At 42.8% G+C, this 21,836-nt stretch overlaps 1 protein-coding gene across 1 annotated transcript in view; it reads left to right on the top strand.

Annotated features, from left to right (window-relative positions):
• The window catches only part of CATSPERE (catsper channel auxiliary subunit epsilon), a 168,768-nt gene that overhangs the window by 145,957 nt on the left and 975 nt on the right, over positions 1-21,836 (top strand). The window contains exons 19-22 of the mRNA XM_045796212.2: positions 3,608-3,707; positions 10,227-10,313; positions 11,645-11,802; positions 16,098-16,151. Of these exons, the coding sequence (XP_045652168.2) occupies positions 3,608-3,707; positions 10,227-10,313; positions 11,645-11,802; positions 16,098-16,151 (399 nt within the window). The remainder of the gene's footprint in view (positions 1-3,607; positions 3,708-10,226; positions 10,314-11,644; positions 11,803-16,097; positions 16,152-21,836) is intronic.

Genomic DNA, 21,836 nt, shown 5'->3' with positions numbered 1-21,836 from the left:
CCTGCCTTCTCCAGCATCATCAATTTTTCCCTCTTTACTGGATCATCAGAGAAATCTGCACTTCTTTCCCTCACCCCTCTTGACCCCCACTGCCCCCATGGCTACTATGCTCACGGTCACCAGCTCTCCTCCTGCTCCTCCCCCATCCCTCCACCACCATGCCACTAGCACCGCCAGCCAGTATGACCAGTGGCCTCCGGATTGCTGTACCCAGCGCTTAGTCCTCAGGACTCACCCTAGTTGATCTCGTTAACCAGAATTACACAGCTGATCATTCTCTCCTACTCGAAATATTTTCTTCATTTGGCTTCCAGGATATCACAGGTTCCCACTTTTCCTGCCACCTCACGGTATCTTACCATAAGCTGAGTGAAAAAGACAGGTGGCTGACATGTTTGTTTATGGCGTCTTTAACTATAGATTCTTTTAATGGTGGTAAAATACACATAATGAAACACAGTGAACGTTTGGATGGGTACATTGCAGCCAATGCAATGCTGCTCAGCAGTTAAAATGAATGAACTAGGATGTTTGTAAGAGGGGATCCAAGTTCAGTTTGGATAGGGAAGGACCAGTAGTCAGGAGGGAGCTGCTGCTGAGGAAAACAGAGATCAAGAGACTGGAAGCTCCTATGGATCCATCTCAAAACCTAATATTGAGTGGGGGGGGGGGTAGTTGCCAAAAGATACTTACAGTGTGATATTGTGTGTGCGTATTTGCAAACTCATAAAGCAATTCTATATATGATTTATGGATATGTTTATGGATAAGTAAAATATAAAACCTGGATGGAAATGATACATAACAATTTTCACATTATTCTCTGTGTTTTCTTGCATGTTTGAGATAGTTCATAATTAAAATAAAATAAGCTATAGGAGCCAGGTCCATGAAGAAAACTAGGGCAGTCAGATCAAGGGCCCAGGTAGCAATGTTAAAAGAAGAATTCACCCAGAGACTTGGTGGGAGGTGGGGGGGCAGTAAAACTAAATGTAGGAAGTGACTGGTTTGGAAACAGAGGTGTGTAGGAGTTGAGAGAAGTCATGTCTGACAGCCTCAGTTTACTTACATGAAACAGAAAGGGCCATGTGTACCCTGGGAGCACAGAGGGGTTGAGGAGAGGAATCGAGGAGGGTATCAGGGGTCACTGAGGGTAATATGAGAAGGACTGGCCAAGGGCCGGTGGTAGAAAGATTATCAGACAACAGCAAAGGCGCAATTGACTGAAGACACCGCGAGCGGGCCCTGTGCCACTTATCTGCATTTCTCAAGTAGCATGTGCAAGAAAGCAGGAGGCAGTGTGACATCCAAGGCTGGGGTGAATGTTGGAGGCAGGGCGAGAGCAACTGAGAGAATCCAGGAGGCGGGGCAGGGAGGGAACTGCCTGTAGGAGGAAAGCAGAGGGAGTCAGGACTGGATGTCTGGTGAGGTCAAGGGGCGGATGAGAGGTTGCAGGGGTGGAGGAGGCGGGGCCAGAGAGTGGGCTGTGACAACAACAGTACTTTGGGCCATGTGGCAGCGCGTCTTTCTTGGGGTAACTTAAGTATGTCTCTGCTACCAGGAGTCACTTGATAAAGCATGTTGCTTCCAATTCTCCTGGGGTAATTAGCCCAGCTATTAAAGCATCACGAAACAGAAAGTAAGAGACATGGGTAACACACAGGACTGACTGGTCCCACGGGACCGAACACGAATGTGTCTGATGGATCAGTAGCCAAACTGTCACAATGGAGAAGTTACAAATTACAGGGAAGTTAGTTGCCCACTAGTGACATTTCTAAATTCCTCAGGTTTCACTGGTATCATATCCTATTAATGAACAGTAAGGAAAATAAGCCATGCTTACGCGGGCAAGTATTTTTGTCCCATATACTCCATGAAATAAGAAAGCATTGTGGAAGATCATTATAAACCCAGACGTATGGGCCATATAATTTATCCTTATTGCCACTAGATGGCACTATAGCCTAGTGCTTTTGTGAGTGCCCATCAATGTTGGCTCCCAGTTCAACGAAGATCTTTTTAAAATTTCAATAAAGCATATGGCTTTACAACTAGTTCTTAATAATTCAAGAATCTGATGGCTTTCAGAAGATGTAGTCAAAATGCTGCACCTTCCAAAGCTCCTAGAATGGCCCAAATCTCCGAAACTGCGTACAAAATTGAGTGTCACACACGTGTGTGCATTTTCTTGTGGGAGGAATTTTAGAGTTTAGGGTTCTCTATGACTTCCTCCTGTGTCAAGAAAGAAGTCGACCACCATGACTTTAACCCCTAGTTACTCACACCTGAAATCACGTCTTTATGATTTCTAAAAATGAATTAAGATGGAAATAAAATACCTTCTCAGATACCACTTTCTGATGTGTACAAATTTCTTGCCCAATTTGTGATGGGACAAGAGCTGGTTTTTATAAGCAGGAGTGGATGGCTCCAAGTCGTAGCCAGGGGGAGCCAGGAGAGCCAGGGGGAGCGACTGCGATGACAGGCTGAGATGTGGGCCGTGAGGAAGGAAACACCGTGGTCAAGGGCCCGCTATCTTATGGGTAGACACAGAGATGGGAAGCAAGAGAATGTGCCAGACCCTGGGGCAACAGTCCTAGAATCCCAGCCCAGGAGCAAGTGCCTGAGACCAGAGTCCTAAGTGAAATTTGCATCCAGAGAGGAGGGTGGGGGCGGGGACAATCCCATTCAGAAAAACAGGCAATGACAGATGGATGAAGAAGCCATCACCGTGTTTGAAACAGTTGCAAGCTCTGGTAGTGCACAGGTGGAACTTTACCACTAACTGAACTTCAGCTTTGCTCTCAAGCCCCTATTTTCATAGGGTAGCAAGAACAAAAAAAGATCTTAACAATCTGAAGTAGCCTCTCTTTTGAAACGCACAGAGTTTGGGGTGACTACTCTAAGCTCAGTGGGGCTCCTGTCTCCAGTGCTGGCTCCGGGGACGGGGACTGTCTCCGTGTTGGACTGTCTGCGGGGGTCTGCTGCGGGTGAAAGTCATCACGAGTTCTCTGGGCATGGGCTGCGCGTGACTGTGGCTCCCGGGAGCTGGTGACCACTTCTGCTTCTCGGGCCCCACCTCAGCTCTCAGTGCTGCTGCCAACCCCCTGACACTCAGCCCCGTCTTCCAGCCGGTCCCCCCGGGAGCCCTGGAGCATCTCCGTTCTCATCACAGTGATCCCGTGGCACGCAACAGTCACCCAATGAATATTTGTTGATTAAATGACACCGGGGGCCCCTCGCGGTGCCCTTCCTCCTTCCTCAGTTCTTTCTCCCTGCTCCCAGCCAACACGGCAAGGCCTCCGCTGCCCTCACCTCAACGCATGGTTCCTGTCAAAGTGAACGGCACTTTAGCTTCCAACTGTAAAGAAGGTGAACACTTCCTGCTTTCTTACTGGGAGGTTGACTTTGAGAACTGAAGGAAACCATGCAGTAGGTACTGTTGTCATTTCACAGATAAGTGACAATACGGAGGCTTCGAGAACGTTAAGTCGCCTCGCGGGCGGCAGCGCTGTTCAGAGAAGCCCGTCGCACTGGAGGGCTGCAGCTCTCAGCCCTCTCTTCTGCTCTAACCGGTTATCGTTGTGTTTGCTGTCTCGCCCAGATACAATGACAATGGCTATGTGGAAGACGTGGAAGTCAATTTCATCGTGTGGGAAATACACGGCAGGAATGACTACAGCTTTAATAACACCATGAAGAAGGTACGGCGTCTTTGAATGGAAGTAGAACTTAGTGGGCAGTGACACCCGCCGTTCTATTTTAAATCTATATATAAATTATCTAAGGAAAATAGAACCAGTTACATGTGGGTAGGAAAAAAATATGACCTGCGTATTACATTCTGTGACTACTGAAATTCATTTACAACAAAAAGAAGCGTTGGTCATATAAAACAGACTTAAAGGGATCAGAAAAATAAAATAGTGCTTGTAATAAGGTGATGCAATTATAGGTGGATATTTTCTTTTTTCTCCACAGTGTATTCAGTGTTTGGTTGTTGGTGGGTCGGCCTTTGGCTCCCACCCATTCATCATGCTGGTGCTACATTAGAGGCACACTTTCTAGGCTTCATCTCACTTGACTTCCTTGCATCATTTGACCCACTGACCTTGGCTTCACTGTCCCCACACTCTGCTGGTTTCCCTCTATCCTCTGACTGGTCCATCTCAGCCTCCTTGCTGACATCGCTTTCCACTTTGCAGACCACGGCAGAAGGCCTCACCACCTCCAACCAGCAGACTTCACTCCTGTGTGCAGTGTTCTGGCCTGAGGGCCTCCCATCATGACGGAGCCTCTCCACAAACAGCATTGATTCCTGCTTTTCCCCAGAAATCTCATGCTCAAACAAAGTCAGAGATAATGCCTTCCAAAAAAGCTTTCTCTCTCTCTTAATTCTCCCAGAAGGAGAACCCACCCAGATAGCAGCCAAGAGACAATGAGTTCCCCTTGCTACCCGTTCCAGGATGTAGGAAGAACTGTCTTTCAATGATGTGGCCAAACAAATCCATCCCACCACATTCCTTCCACGCTTGTCCAGCCCCCAAAGTGTGAGTCCTTCCAGCCTACTTTCTCCTCAAAGTCTCATCTTCAAGCTATTCTGTCCTTCTTACACTTGGGCCATTCCCATTACTCTCCACCTTCTCAAACTTTTCTAATATACCCTACGGTTCGATGACCCTAGACCCCTCTTCAGCAGACATTCCTCAGAGAATATCATTTTCCCTGTTTTTCTCTCAAACCAAGGGTACTCTTGAAGAGCTTGGAATTAAAGTGCTCCCTAACCCCAGTATCACTTCCAGATCAGTATCTCCTCACCCTAATCACAGCATCCTTTGTTTGAGCCCCTGTCATCCAGGTGTCACAAACCCCATCCCCACCTGTGTTGCCACATACTGAGAACTTGACAGGTTCTCCTGTGCCCTGAAAGCAATTGCAGTTGACTCCTGAGTTCTGCCAGCTGTCCCGTAGGGCTGTTGCTGGGAAGACGCTTTCTAAACAGGAAGGGCGTTTCCCAGCCCTGTTTGTGTCTAGGTGGGGCCACGTGATTGGTTCTCATGCTGCAGAATGAGCAGACGCCATAGGTGTCACTTCAGGATGAGGTGCTGAGGAAGGGATCGCATGACCCTCCATGCTTCCCAGCTTCCACCATAGTCAGTCTATTCCAGCAACGACTAGAGATGGAGTAGAGCAAGCTGGATGAGAAGAGTCCGGTGAGGGGATTCTCCAAGGAACCACTAGACAGAAAAGCCTAGTCCACTGTTCTGAGGAGAGTCATCCACAGGAACCATCTACCCGGGGCCATCTGCACTGGACCGTGTGTGATCAGGAATTCAATTGCAATGTGTTATAATTACATTTAAATTCAAACACTCCTGTCTCTGACCTCAACCCCCAATTCTCTAGCTCTGTCAGTATTATTCCCACTATGCCTCTGCCTCTCACTTCTCCTCACACTGTCTAGACATCCACCATATGGAACCCTCTGCGCTCGCTCTCTCTCTCTCTCTCTCTCTCTGCCATCCCATTTTTCCTCTCCTTGTCCTATCTAACTTGAGCTCCGTGGGTCAGTCCCCCAGCCACCATCTTGCCAATATCTGCAAGTCACCTTTCCTAGTGTTGTTCCTATACACCCTACGGCCACTTTAAACCTCAATTGTTCTGCCTTATCCATGCCTCTGTCTGAGCTGCTAATCACTTCTAGGAAAAAAAAAATCAAAATTGCAATAACTGGAATTAAGAACTCAACTATTGGGAGTGATGGGTGAAAACAGAATTAGTCAACCGGAAGAGGGGTCAGAAGGAAATGCCCCAAATTATGCATAGGGAGATAAGCTGATTGAAAATACAGACAAGACCATAATGGAGATTCACTGCCTAGATCTAAGGACTGGAATCCTAAAAAGAGAGGAGAGAGTGTGTTGGCCAGAAGCAACATTTTCCCAAAAGGCAAAAGGCATTGAGGCACAGAAAAAGTAATCTGCATCCAGAAACACTACACTAAAAATTCTAAAATGAAAAACAAAGAGAAAAACCTTAAAGGTAGCCAAAGCAAAAAAGAAAAGTGACTCTCAAGAGAGTAGCTGTAAGAGTTAAGGCTGGTTTCTCTATAGGAATAACGCAAACCAGAAAACTTTGAACAAAAATATCTTTTTTTCTTTTCCCCCTTTTTTAGGGGGGAAGGGCAGAGGGAGAGGGAGATAGAGAGAATGTGAAGCAGTCTCAATGCCCAGCATGGAGCCCAACACAGGGCTCGCTCTCACGACCCTGAGATCATGACCTGAGCCAAAATCATGAGTCAGATGCTTAACCCACTGAGCCACACAGGCGTCCCTGAACAAAAATATCTTTAAATTACTGAAAGAAAATAAATTCCAAATCTAAAATTCTATATGCAATGAAAATAGCCCTTAAAAGATGAAAATGAACAACAGATAATGCTTTAAAAGACACATGAAATTAGAAGAGGAAAAATTTTAAAGTGAAAAGAAATAAACAATGGGATAAAAAGGATTTAAGAGAAAGTGACAAATACTGAAGATAGGCAAAAAATATCCAACAGATAGGTAAATGGACACCCTGAAAGAGAAAATCAGAACAAAAGAACAAAACCAATGTGAACCATTCAAGAAAACATCTCTACCCCACCCCAAGAAAAAAAGACTTGAAGTTTCATATTGAAAGAGCACATCATATACTCAAGAATATCAAATCAGAACAGCCAACCCAAGTGGCCATCTAGGAAAAAAAAACAAGCAATTTACATACAAGGAAAATAAAATTAAATTATAATTTTTATAACAATGCTTTATGCCAGGAAAAACTGGAGTAAAATACTTAGGATACTAAGGGAAAATAAACACAAGCCAAGGATTTTATATTCAGCAAAACTGATGACTCTAGAAGAGGCACAAACTGCTATTAACATGTAAAAAGCTCAGATAATATTGTTCCCATGAGCTCTTCGTGAGTAACTTACTAAATAATAACCTTCAAACCACCAAAATCACTAAAGAGATATCAGCATAAGAACGAGAGGGTTGGGGCGCCTGGGTGGCTCAGTTGGTTAAGGATCTGCCTTCGGAGCCCCATGTGGGGCTCCCTGCTTGATGGGGAGCCTGCTTCTCCCTCTCCCTCTGCTGCTCCCCCACCCCTGGCTTTTGTGCTCTATGTCAAATAAATAAAATCTTAAAAACAAAAAACAAACCAAAAAAAAGAACTTAATGTAGTCCACAGTTACTTACAAAACTGAAGCAAAGTAAGGGTTCAAAGGGAAAGAGGATACTATGTAATGGATGTATTCTCTGACAATATAGATATAATACAATTATAAAATACACTGGGAGAATACGAAAGCATATGCCAGGGGGAAAATATAACCGTTTTCAGTAATCACAATAGTGGGGGTAATATTTGTATTAGTTATTCTGATCTTGTGAGGTGTGTAATGTGAGATATTCTAATACTATCATTCTTCACCAAGTGTTTTTGGCATAAAAGCAAGGAGATACATATGTAATATAGAAGAAGTTAGACAAAACATCCTGAATTTGAATAGGACTCAATGTAAACTCATGAGGCATTAGAAACTCACATGATCTGAATATAAATATATAAATATATTGTTCAGAGAGAGAAATTTTTCCTACACTGTCCATTAAAATCCCTAGAAACATAATCAGTAGCAGTAAGTATCCTCAATACCCAGATGGTTGTCTTGAAATATCAATTCCCACTAAAAATTTTACTGGGGATTCTTAGATAAGTAGCTGATTCCAAGCCTGGGGGAGGAAATGTACATGATGAGTTTGGAATAGTTTGACATGCCCAATAGCTAGGAAGTATCAAAGACTGCTGGGTCATGTCCAAAGTAATCAGAAGTCAACTTGAAGAGGTTGGCCGAAGATAGGACAATTAGAGCTTCCTTTCAGATAGTTATCACAGTATTGCCAAAATCCATTAAATATGTTAAACCTATGAGTTCATAACAATTTTTTCAAAAAGGTCACCTTTGGAAAATGATAGGAAATCAACTCCTTATTTTGAAAACTGGCAAACAAAGAGAAAGACACCAGTATTTATCCTACCATCCCCAAATGAACTATACCAGTGGGTAACCAAATACCAGATAAGGGGAAGCGTCTCTTTATAACATGTTTCTAGTTGACAAAGGGGAAAAAAAAAAGAGAATATCACCATTTTAAGCCCAAATAATAGAGATTACTATAAACAAATTTATATTAACAAATTTTGGCAATGAAGAAATGGATAAAATAGACAAATGCCTTGAAAAACACAATTTACCAAAGTTTCTTGTATTCTAAGAAAGAAATAGACATCTCTAATCCCAGATGGCTTTCCTGATGAAGTCTACCAAACATTTAAGGAAAACTTTCCCTCGATTTTCTAAAAACTCTTCCAGAGTATTGGGGTGGGGAGAGCACTTCCCAACTCATCTTGTGAATCCAGGAGGACTTGATGAGGACCTCAAAAGAAAAGGGAATTATGAGCCAATATCACCCATGACCACAGATACAAAGCTCCTAACCAAAACACTAGTAAATCAAACTCAGCAATATATTTAAAAATCACACATCCAGACAAGTTTTGTTTTGTAAATGGAGAGTTGGAATACCATTTGAAAATCGAAGAAATCCACTATAACAGAATAAAGAAGAATAGGCATGGATTATTATAATAGTTGAAAAGTCATTCAATTAAAAAATTATTCATACATAACATTGGTTTCTTTTGTTTTGTTTTAAAGATTTTATTTATTTGACAGAGAGAGAGACAGCCAGAGAGAGAGGGACCACAAGCAGCGGGAGTGGGAGAGGAAGAAGCAGGCTCCCAACGGAGCAGGGAGCCCGATGCGGGGCTCGATCCCAGAACGCCAGGATCACGCCCTGAGCTGAAGGCAGATGCCTAACGACTGAGCCACCCAGACACCCCAATTCATACATAACATTGTTTTTAAAATAAATCTTGGAGGAACACCTGGGTGGCTCAGTCAGTTAAGCGTCTGCCTCCAGCTCAGGTCATGATCCCAGGGTCCTGGGATCGAGTCCTGCATCGGGCTCCTTGGGCAGCGGGGAGCCTGCTTCTCCCTCTGCCTGCCATCTGCTTGTGCTCTCTCTCTCTCTCTCTAACAAATAAATAAAATCTTTTTAAAAAATAAGTCTTGGAATTCTCAGGGTCATGAGTTTAAGCCCCACATTGGGTGTGAAGCCTACTAAAAAAAAAAGAGAATAACCTCCAAAATAAGTATATGGTAACTTCCTTAACCTAATAAAATGTAAGTGCAACAAAACAAAACAAAACAAACCCTTAGAAAACATCTTACTCAGTGGTGAAAATTTGAAAGCTTTCTCTCTGAAGTCAGGAGTGAAACAAGGGTGCCAGTTATCACCATTTCTATACAATATTGTTTCTTTTTTTTTTTTTTTAAGATTTTATTTATTTATTCGACAGAGATAGAGACAGCCAGTAAGAGAGGGAACACAAGCAGGGGGAGTGGGAGAGGGAGAAGCAGGCTCCCAGCGGAGGAGCCTGACGTGGGACTCGATCTCATAACGCCGGGATCACGCCCTGAGCTGAAGGCAGACGCTTAACCGCTGTGCCACCCAGGCGCCCCTATACAATATTGTTTCTGATCTCTATAATAAGGCAAAAAATAAACAATAAAAATAAACTAAAAGTATAAGAATTGAAACGGAAATAATAAGACTGTCATATTCACAAATCACATGACTTCATATGAGACACTTGAAATCAATAAGTGATTTTAAGAAGTTCTTTTTGTACAAGATCAATATACAAGTGTCGATTGTTCCCCTGTATGTCAACAAACATTTAAATAATGAAAGGAATTAAATATATTTTTCAATGGCATTAAATATATTAAATACTCATGAATAAATTTATATACAAACATATGTGTGCACAATTTTTTTACATTTTGGTTTTAACTCTAGGTAACATACAGTGTATTAGTCTCAGGCATACGATACAGTGATTCAACACTTCCATACAACACCTGTTGCTCTTCACAAGTGCCCTCCTTAATCCCCATCACGGGCCTAACCCACCCACCCCACCCACTTCCATTCTGGCAACCATCAGTTTGTTCTCTATAGTTAAGAGTGTGTTTCTAAGTTTGTCTTTCTTTTTTTTCCCTTTGCTCATTTGTTTCTTAAATTCCTATATGTACAATTTTTTGACAGAGCGGTTGTTTAAATGAAGCCCAGACGTGGAAGTCAATGACTAAGCTTAACCAGCACCTCCCACTAGAAGAAGCCTGGGGGCCTGAGGTAAAGAAAATATTACCTAGCAAATTTTATTTATAATAACTAATTTGGCATTTCAGTATTAACAAAAGTTTGATGGAAACATTTTGGATTTAAATTTGTTTTTGCAAATCAAATCAAACTTTTCTGTTGGATTAATATTGTGATTTTAAAAATCCATCATCTTAATTTCTGATATTCCATTGCTCCTGTGTTAATAACAATTTTGTTTTTGGGGTTTTTTTGCTGAAAATCTGTGTTTGCAGATTTACTAAATATCTGGCAAACATGTTGAAGCATTGAGAGTGAGTCTTTCTAAAGAACACCTGAACTTTCAATTCTTATACAACTGAAAGATCACAGGGCATCTGGGTGGCTCAGTAGGTTAAGCACCTGCCTTCAGCTCAGATCCTGATCACAGGGTCCTGGAACTCCAATGGGCTCCCTGCTCAGTGGAGAGCCTGCTTCTCCCTCTCCTTCTGCCATCCCCCCCCCCCCCATGCTCTCTCACTCTCTGGCTCTTGCTCTAACTCAAATAAATAAATAAAATCTTTAAACAAACAAACAAAAAAAATAAAAACAAAAACAACTGAAAGATCATTTCTGAATGCCAACTATGGATCCTATACTGCTTTCAATATTTTTTCAATCAAACTTTCTTGAATTGAAATTAGTTTATGCTATTTAGAGAATCAAATCATAGCTCATAAATAAAAGTGCCCTGTATGGTACCTGAGTCCATAAAATCTAAGCCCTACGATAGGAATGTTACTTTGCTTCTACTTCAGAATCTGTGCATGCCGAGACAGAGATACCTACAAATGATTGTATTATCCTCTGTAGTCCCAGCTCCAAACATCCCACTTCCATCCACTACATCCTATCCTTCCAGCAGCATAACCCTAGAGCCTTTACTCTAACAACCTTCGAACAATCCTTCAACCTCGAGATGACCCAACCACCCTCACCGCGCCCCCAAGTTCTCTTCTTGCCATTTATGTTGCTTAAATTCCATGGTCAATAATTATATCACTCTATTAATGTGTACCCTCAATTCCTTCCTCCCTCTCACTTCTTCAGATTTGTGTGGCTAAATCGCAACCCTAGTTAAATCCCAACTATCCGCCTTGGCAGCCGACTGTGGTCAAAGGAATACATACCCATGCTGATTTGTTTCACCTTAATTTCATGATTAAAACAGTCCTGTAATGCTGCCCAGCAAACATAAGTGTACTTCTCCAGTTCATTCCCTTTTCCCCTCTAGGTACTGCATACTTTCTCCTCTCCCCGACAATCTCCAACACCTCTTCCCCTAGAGAAGGATCTTAAGGTTGTCGTCTTTGTTTCCTATTCAGAACTATAAGCACTGTTTCTCTTATGCTATTGGAAAACCAGGAGACTTAAATCAACCCTATGAGATAATCAACAAGTCTAACTATAACCATTTAATTTGGCCTGAGGACCATTCTGGAATGTACGTGTTTCGTGTGAAGATCCTGGATCCAAATTATAGGTGAATATAAATGTTTTATTATAATAGTTTAAGCATTTTTTGAAAGGGATAATGATGAGATTGAATACAATTTCTACTTTACAAAGTCCAATAAGTGAATTACATGGCAACATCACATAAGGCAAGAGGGAAGACCACAGCTAGGAGGAAAACTAAAAATGCCATAGAGTCTGGGGTCACCACTACTAGAAGAGTTTCACGAAACACTAACTCAAAAAGATACGTGTCCCCACCTCCCCCCCCCATGTTGATCACAGCATTATTTACAATAGCCAAGACATGGAAGCAACCTAAGTGTCCATTAATGAGTGAGTGACAGAGAGAATGTGGTATATGTAAGTATACAATGAAGCATTATTCAGCCATAAAAAAGGAAGGAAATCCTCTACCTCAAGAAAGAAGAAAATCTCAAATAAACAACTCAACTTTACACCTCATAGAACTAGACAAAGAACAAAGCCCCGACTTAGTAAAAGGAAGGAAATAACAAAGATCAGAGAGGAAATAAATCAAATAGAGACTAAAAAGGCAATAGGAAAGATCAAGGAAACTAAGAGTTGATTTTTAAAAAGATAAATAAAGTAGACAAAATTTTAGCTAACCTCAATAAGAAAGAAAGAGAGAGTACTCAAAAATCAGAAATGTAAGAGAAGTTACAACTGATACCAAGGGAATATATAGGATCATAAGAGACTACTATGAACAAGTATTATACACCAACAAATTAGACAACCTAGAAAAAAATGGGTGAATTCTTAGAAACATACAACCTACCAAGACTGAATCATGAAAAAATGGAAAGTCTGTTCAGACTGATAACTAGTAAGGAGAGTGCATCAGTAAGAAAAACCTCTCAACTAACAAAAATCCAAGACCAGATGGCTTCACTGGTAAATTCTACCAAACACTTAAAGAATAATATCCATCCTTCTCAAACTCTTCTGAAAAATATAAGAGGAAGGAATATTTATAAACTCATTCTGTGAGGCCAATATTACTAATACCAAAGCCAGACAAGGATACCACAAGAAAAGAAATTAAAGGTCAATATCCTTGATGAACATAGATACAAAAATCCTCAATGAAATATTAGCAAACTGAATTCAACAATACATTAAAAAGGATCATATACTATGATCGAGTGGAATTTATTCCAGGGATGCAAGGATGATTTGACATCTGCAAATTAATGTGATATGTGACATTAACAAAATGAAGGATAAATCCACATTATGCCACATTAACAAAATGAAGGATCTCAGTAGGTGCAGAAAAGCATTTGACAAAAATTCAACATTCATTTATTATAAAAATTCTCAACAAAGTGGGTATGGAGGGAACATACCTCAACATAATAAAGGCCATATAGGACAAGCCCACAGCTAACATCATACTCAGTGGTAAAAAGGTGAAAGCCTTTCCTCTAAGATCAGGAACAAAAATGAGAAACAAAGATGCCCACTATTATTTTTATTCCACATAGAGTTGGAAGTCCTATCCAGAGCAATTAGGCAAGAAAAAGAAACAAAAGGCATACAAATCAGAGAGGGAGGAGCAAAATTTTCACTATTTGCCGGTGACATGGTATTATATTTGGAAAACCCTAAAGACTCCACCAAAAAACTGTTAGAACTAATAAACAAATTCAGTAATGTTGCAGGTTACAAAAGCAATATGTAAAAATCACTTGTGTTTCTATATACTAATAACAACTATGAGGCAGAGAATTAAGAAACCAATCTCATTTACCCTTGCATCAAAAATAATAAAATGCCTAGGAATAAATTTAACCAAGGAGGTGAAAGACCTAGACACTGAAAATTATAAGACAATGATGAAAGAAATTGTAGAAGATACCAGTGAATGGAGATAGTCCACGCTCATGGGTTGGAAGAACAAATATTGTTAAAATGTCCATACTACCCAAAGCAATCTACAGATTCAATGCAATCTCTATCAAAATTCCAATGGCATTCTTCACAGAATTAGAACAATCCTAAAATTTGTATGGGATGACCAAACAAAACAAAACAAAATAAAACCACCCAAATAGCCAAAGCCATCTTGAGAAAGAAGAACAAAGCAAGAGGCATCACACTCCCTGTCTTCAAATTATGCTACAAACTATAGTAATCGAAACAGTATGGTACCAGCATAAAAACAGACACATACATCAATGGAACAGAATAGAGAGACCAAAAATAAACCCAGGCATATGTAGTCAATTAATTTATTACAAAGGAGCCAAGAATATATAGTGGGGAAAGGACAATCTTTTCAATAAGTGGTGTTGGGAAAACTGGACAGCCACATGCAAAAGAAAGAAAGAAAGAAAGAAAGAAAGAAAGAAAGAAAGAAAGAAAGAAAGAAAGAAAGAAAGAAAGAAAGAAAGAAACTACACCACTATCTCACACCATACACAAAAATTAACTCAAAATGGATTAAAGACTTGAATGTAAGACTTTATGCCATAAATCTCCTGGAAGAAAGCATAGATAGTAAGCTCCTTGGTTTCAGTCTTGGCCATGATTTTTTGGACTTGACACCAAAAGCAAAGGCAACAAGAGTGAAAATAAACAAGTGGGACTACATCACACTAAAAAGCTTCTGCACATCAAAGGAAACCATCAACAAAATGAAAAGTCAACCTGTGGAAATCACACATCCAATAAGGGGTTAATATACAAAATATACAAAGAACTCATACAATGCAATACAAAAACAAACAATCCAATTAAAAAATAGACTGAAGATCTGAATAGATGTTTTTCCAAGACATACAGATGGCCAACAGGTATATGAAATGGTACTCAACATCACTAATCATCAGGGAAATATGAGTCAAAAGCTCAGAGAGATACCACCTCACACCTGTTAGAATGGCTAGTCTCAAAAAGACAAGAGATGACAAGCGTTGGCAAGGATGTGGGAAAAAGGGAACCCTATGCATTCTTGGTGGGAATGTAAATTGGTGCAGCCACTATGGAAAACACTATGGAGTTTTCTCAAAAAGCTAAAAATAGAATACCATATGATGCAACAACAATTCCTCCCCTAAGTATTTATCCAAAGAAAATGAAAACCCTAACTTGAAAAGATGCATCCTCATGCTCGTTGAGGCATTATTTACGGTAGCCAAGACATGGAAACAGTGCATGTGTCCATCAATGGATGAATGGATAAAGAAGATGTGATATATAGAAAGATGATGATGATAGATAGATAGATAGATAGATAGATAGATAGATAGATAGATAGATAATTCCTCGATAGATATATCTATATAGATAATGGAATATTGTTCAGCCATAAAAAAGAAGGAAATCTTGCTATTTGCTACAACATGGATGGACCTTGAAGGCATTACTCTAGAGTCTATTTTGGTTTGTACCCTACTTTTGCCACTGGTAGATATGTCATCTTAAGCGAATTGCTTAGTCTCTGAGCTTATTTCTTTATTTGTAAAATGAGTCTATAATACATATCTTAGAGTATTCTGAGGATTAAATGAAAGTACCCGGGTAAAAATCCCTAATTTTGCTCAGTCAAGTTAAGTTCCTCTCTTCTCTCTTCTCCCACATGAAGATAGGTGAAATGCTATCATCGATGTTTATTTAGCTCTGTCCTGTCTCATTCCAAGCAATCTGCTAAATCATGAGAGATACTCAGTAATTTTAGAAATAATAACACAGTGCCCTGTCTCGAGTTCCGAACATTCTTAGCTTCCTGAGTCAGCCTAAGTCAGGTGAACGGCACAGGCTCTTTGATCAGAAAAGCCTGAATTCAAATCCCAGCTCTGCTGCCGACAACTGCGAACTCTTGCAAGTAGCTTAACCTACCTGAGCCTCTGTCTCCTCATCCAAAAGGGAGGGTTGCTCTGCGGCTTAGGCAGATAATTCGTGTAGGGCATTCGGTACTCTGCCTGGTACGCAGCATGTGCTCAGCTGGTGTTCATTTTCAACGAGCACTCATGCTCAGTGAAGCATTGTGATTACCATTAACATTATGCTTGCCATCGCCTTGGGACCCACTGCCCAACGATGTCCTGATGTTCAGAGGGCAGTGAGGTGGCACTGACTGACAAGCGCAGAGAAATGTGCAGCAAGCAGCCCGAGTCACACGTATGGAAAAATCACCACAACTGTGATAGAAATGCATCTCTTCTCTCCATTATCGAGAAACTGACACCTTCATTAAGATTATCTATGATCCGGTCGTTACCATAAAGATCTGGAGGGAGTCTTTTACTATACCGCACTTAATTTGATCGTGAATATTGTTTTTCTCATTTGCAGCTTCTGTAACCTAACGGCGATATTTGCGATAGAGACCTTCGGAATGATTCCCAGGTAACGCCCGCCGCCTCATCAGGCTTTAGTGCGAGAAGTTGTAAAAGACAGGGGTGGCAGCCAAAGCAGGAAGAGCACGTCTCCCCCATTTCCCTGGGACCCTAATACTTCGGCCCTATATGTGACCTCCTCAAGTTGTACGTATCAATTATCTCAGGGATACGGCAGGAAGGAATTTCTGAGAATTGTTGCTGCAGCTGGGGTCCCATTTGTCCCATCCCCTCAGCGGCCTCTGTCTTCCCATCAGACACGTCTTTGAACCCCACCTAAAGGGCAGATCATAGGCTGCAGCAGGGGGGTGGGAGGAGACAGTGGCTGTGCCCCCACTGACCCTGAGTCAGCCCTCAATGACCGGCCGTCATCCTGATGCATCCAGAGACAGGTAGCAAAGGCATGTTCTTGGGCTCCAGCTTCCTTGGAGAACACAGTCTTCATGCTAACACTGGGATCGCAAATGACTTCGCTTCTCTGACCTGGGCCTGGTTTTTTGTTTTTGTTCTTTTGTAAAATGTTAAACAGAAATGGAAGACAAACCATGAAGTTTCTCATGGCCCTACTTTAAATATTACTGACCCCTTGATGTTTTGTGCTGATGGAAGATTAGTAGTGTAAGTAGCCTACAAATGAGATGCGCCCCGCGCTGCTTCTAAGTGACTTTGGGAATCACCAATGGCCTTTGGCCGTGACTTCTCTTCCCCATTAGATGGCCATGTTTGGTTTCGATGGGCATCGGGAACGTACGTGCGCCCAAGTGCCCACTGTCAGAAGGGGGCGTTGGTGAGCTGGAGAGGAGAGACAACAGTGAAGGAGGATTTCTCCTATTTGCCCCCGCTCACCTCCCAGGAGCTGGATTCCAGCACCTAGGGGATATGATGCAACTTAGGGGTCCCCAGGTTAGTGACTGCAGTTAGTCTCTGTGACACCTGAGCCCCCGAAGTGGGAGCAGAGGCAGAGCAGGGGTTAGCTGGTGGGGACCATTTTCCTAGTGAGAAAGCCCTTCTCCTGAGCAAACATCAGCTGACGATGAGGCCGTAGGAGGCAAAGATCTTGGTACTTCCTTGTCTTCCGACGTACTCAACCACTTCCCCAAGTTTTTCTCTGTCCTTGGGAGTTGTTACCTTTTAACCAGCAACCTCACCTAAATCATCAGCCGTCCCCTGAGCTCCCCCTCTATGTCCCTCTGTGCCCCGAGGACACTGCTTCAACCTTCAGCCCTCTAGAGCAATGGCTGTTTACTTTCCAACGACCCCCAGGTGCCTCAGGGTGCCATGACCACTTCCGGACCATTATTTATCCCAGGTCTTCTAAAACAAAACCAAAAAAACTTTTTTAAACACATTCCCTTTTTTACTTACTATTTCCTTACATTTCGAAGTGTATGACACCTGCTACTATTCCCTTGCCCCTCTGGGATTTGCCCCCCCCGCCATCTGGCAAGCCCCCAACTACCTACTTTTCCTGATTACACCTGAGCAGCCAAGGGTTGGTAAAGAAAGTTACACAATCAGGGCAGATTAATCACCAACGTCATACAGGTCACCAGCACTACCCGAGAATCTTAGTACCTTTCTCTGGTCAACCAGTATCTCCACTCTCCTTAACTACCTCACACCTTATCAATCAGCTTCCTGCTTGGACCGTCTTTCCTGAACGAACATCAGAGGAGCTTGTTTCCACCAATACAAAGATCTTAGAAGCCCGCAGGCAGGATCACTCCTGATTCCTGATTCCAAACACAGAAACCTACCAACACCTATATCCCTTGTCTCCTTTTCCCATCCTGTTACAATTAAAGACATTTTATTAGTCCTCTTTAAATATAATTCTTTTACTGGTGCTTTGAACCCTCTTACTTTCCACTTTCTAAGGAAACTTCCGAATCATTTATTTCTTCTCTCTTTTATATATTCAACTTTCCCCCTCAACTAGGTCCCCCCCATAAGCTTTTAATCACTCCCTAAGTTTTTAATTTAAATATAAATAAAACCTCAACCTCCTATCCCCCTCCAGCTGCCCTTCTCTCTCCCCCTCTCCTTCGCGAGACAAATTTCTCAAAAGGCTTGTCTACATAGTCTCCTTTCCCCTGTATTCTATCCCTGTGTCCCTAACCCATCCAGTCTGCTTTCTTACTACTCCACCGATCACCTCTCTGCGTTGGTTTCTGAATTAGATAAAACAGCAACCTTTCCCAGTCTTGAAAGACTGGTCTCAGGTAGGAGATGAACCGTATTCTTCAGCCTGGCCCTAGCTGTTTGTTGTCTCTCAAACCTTTGATTGTCCAAGATGCCTTCTTAGTTCCTAGGGTTTGCGAGTAACTGAGGGTGTGTCAAGACCTGTCGGTGTCCCAGAGAAGAGGGTCCCAGAGAAGAGGACCTCGATCAGCACCTAGATGCAGGCTGATTGGAAGCTGGGCATACTTTTAAAGTATGCCAATAGACCTCTTTCCAGGAAAGACGAGGAGGTGTTTCTGTCTGCTGCGTCCGCACCGAGTCCCGGGTTAACAGCCAGTTAAACTGCGGGCGTTTGTTGCAGTCCTGTACTACGAATGAATGGAAGCTCTGCAGGCCACCAGAGCCAGGCACTAACGGGTGTGTCCCCTGGACAACAGCAGCCAGAGCAGCTGGGGCGCCAGACATGTGCCCAAGCTCCTTTCGGAGATTTACCAGTGACCTAAGGAGAAGCAGGAGAACGTTAAGATGGCATGTGCCACGCTCCCCAGCTCTGGAGAGGATTGCAGTCAGCCCCTCAATCTGTGTTAAATCAGGAGCCTAAACCTCAGGTTGCAGCTTTTAAGACAAGCAAATAGGCCTCTTTCATGGCAAGACTGGGAGACGGGCATTTCAGTCTGCTGTCTCTCGGCGGGGGGGGGGGGGGGGGGGTGCTTAGCCACTGCAAGTCCTCGGGACCCCTTTGTTTGCTATAACCCCGTAGGTCTCATAGACGTAAGCCCAGGTGGCTTTCAGAGCTAAGTGTTTGGGACCTGTCCCTCAGGTGGAAATTTTATGTTAGGACTCAACGTTGGGTCCAAACTCTTCGCTCTAGGGAGAAGCTGGAAGTTGAGAGTTCCCTCCTGATTGCGCATTGCTGTGCTGGGTGTGGGGTTAATGGTAAGACTGTGTCCCAGTCTCTTCTACCCATTCTGATGAGGCTAGATTTTTTTCTCATTCACCCGTGTCAATGTTGCTCAGCTAGTTTCTGGATTTCTTTTGGAGGGAACTGTTCCTTGGGTAGCGGTGGCATGAGTGTGACCGTGACCATGGAAGGAGCTGAGTTCAGGAGCCTCCTCTTTCACCATCTTGAGTGGAATGGCCTACACTGGACCTGAGAGATATTTGTCAATCCTCGTCTCATTTCATGTTTCGTCGCTGTTGCCTTTTCCTTCGACCACTGTATTGCTTTACGGGTTTTCCTGAACTTCTATAGCCACTCTTTCTCGGGTAAAGAGAGCCTTGACCTCCTTCACCAGCCAGGAAATGTTGATTTCCATCAGGGCTCAGCCCCGGTCTTGTGAGCTTCTCACTTGGGCAAGCTCATCCACACTCGTGGCTTCAATAAGCATCTATGTACGCATGACTTCCACACATATCTCTGGCCCATCCAGAGCCATACCTCCCACCATCTAGTAACCTCTTCTCTTAGATGGCTCAAAGACTGGTCAAACTGGACATGCCCCCAAATGATCTTGTGATCTTATCACCCACTCCCTTGCCCCATTATTTGTCCCACTCTAAAAGGGATCCATCAGGGTAATTGTATACAGTTGTCATTGCGCAGCTCCGAGAGAATCCATTCATGAGGGCTGTGATATGAATGGTGCCTTCTGGAGATGAATATCTGGCAACCCTGTTTTCCAGAGTTCCTTCTCTCGGGAAAGAGCACACTGAACTGTACAAACCAATACCTATGAGTCAAAAATGAAAACCCCCCGCAAAAAAACCAAAAAACCTAGGGTTGTGTTCGTTTCTGTGTTTCCCTCAGTTCGTCCAAACAGTCACTGGCTCCCATTCATTTAATCTCCTGAATTGCCCTTGAATGAATCCACTTCTTACCAACCCCGTCAGCACCACTCCAATCCACGCTACCATTGTCTCAGATGGGAACTACCGCAATAGACACCTGACAAGTGTCCCTTCATTCATTTCTATTTTCTTCTGGTTCATTTTCTTCACTGAAGCCAAAGAGATCTTCTCAAATGCTAATCTTATAACTTGAAACCGTTGTTTCTTTCCTTAAAATGATAACTCCTCAACATGCCTGCAAGACCTCTGTGGTCGGGCCGCCACCTACTTCTCTAATCTCGTCTTGCATTATGTTCCCCTCATCATCTCTGCTACAGACCCACCAACCTTTCAGTCCCCAACCTTCTCCATACTCTGTCCCCTAGCAGGATCTTTGCACATTCTATTTCTTCTATCTGGCAACTGTTTCTTCCCCTCTTTATCTACTTAACTTCACCAACTACATTTCCATTTAATTCTTCAAATTTTAGGATAATTATCTTTTCCCCCAAGGAGGCATTTCTTGACCCTATCACCAGGTTAAATCTTGCTATAGCAAGCTTGCATTGCATTGTGTATCTCTCCTACTTGGTTCTTGTCACAAGTGCAATTTTATATTTCTTTTCTCATCATTGATTAACACGTCCCCACTAAAATGTAAGCTCTTTAAGGAGATGGGGACCATGTCTATTATTACTTATCATTGTTTTTCCAGGCACTACCACAATACCTGGCTCATATCAGATGATTTGTCGAGTTAGTTAATTAACTTCTAAGAAGGAAGCCATTCACTGGAGCCAGATTAAGCTTGTATCCACATAGGAGGAAGGTCAGCGTAGGAGGACTAGGACCGGGGGAAACCGTAACACTGCAAATAAATACATATGGCCTAAAAAGGAACCGAAAACTAAAGTCAGATACCAGGACACCAAATAGAAAGTAACACAGCGTTTGGCTCAAGCAGTAAATCTACTCTGGTGGGAAGCACCCATGCAGAGTCCCAGGTGCAGGGGCAGATGTCTGGCACCCAGCTGAAAGTAGCATCTAATAAGCGGTGTGCACGCACGCGCACACACACCCCTGGTTGGCCCTCAGGGACCTCCAGCTCAATATGCCCCGAAGTAAACCAGCTGTATTTACACGCCCTCACTGGAGTGTTCTTCCCTCTGAGTTTCCTCTACCAGTGAATGGTGCTAGCATCCTCATGGTCACCTCATTCCAAAGCTTGGGAGGCATCCTTCACTCTCAAACCCCACATCTCAACAATCACCAAGATCAAGACAGTCCAGCTTGCAAATCTGTCTTAGATCTATCGGCTTCTCTCCACTTCCTCAGCCACTAATTTAATTAAGACCCTCATCATACTTGCATTATTAAAAAACCTCAAAACTGGGGTTTCTCCCTCGACACTCATGTTTCCCATTCATCCCTTCTTCACCCTACAATCAGAATCATCCTTCCAGGGGCGCCTGGGTGGCACAGCGGTTAAGCGTCTGCCTTCAGCTCAGGGCGTGATCCCAGCATTCTGGGATCGAGTCCCACATCGGGCTCCTCCGCTATGAGCCTGCTTCTTCCTCTCCCACTCCCCCTGCTTGTGTTCCCTCTCTCGCTGGCTGTCTCTATCTCTGTCAAATAAATAAAATCTTTAAAAAAAAAAATCATCCTTCCAAAATCCACACGCTGTGGC

Source organism: Ursus americanus, chromosome 2 (genome assembly GCF_024610735.1).
Source record: "Ursus americanus isolate L20-20 chromosome 2, mUrsAme1.1.p, whole genome shotgun sequence".
Classification (NCBI taxonomy): Eukaryota; Metazoa; Chordata; class Mammalia; order Carnivora; family Ursidae; genus Ursus; species Ursus americanus.
Note: the sequence above shows the minus strand (reverse complement) of the source record. Positions and strands in the feature narration are given on the sequence as shown.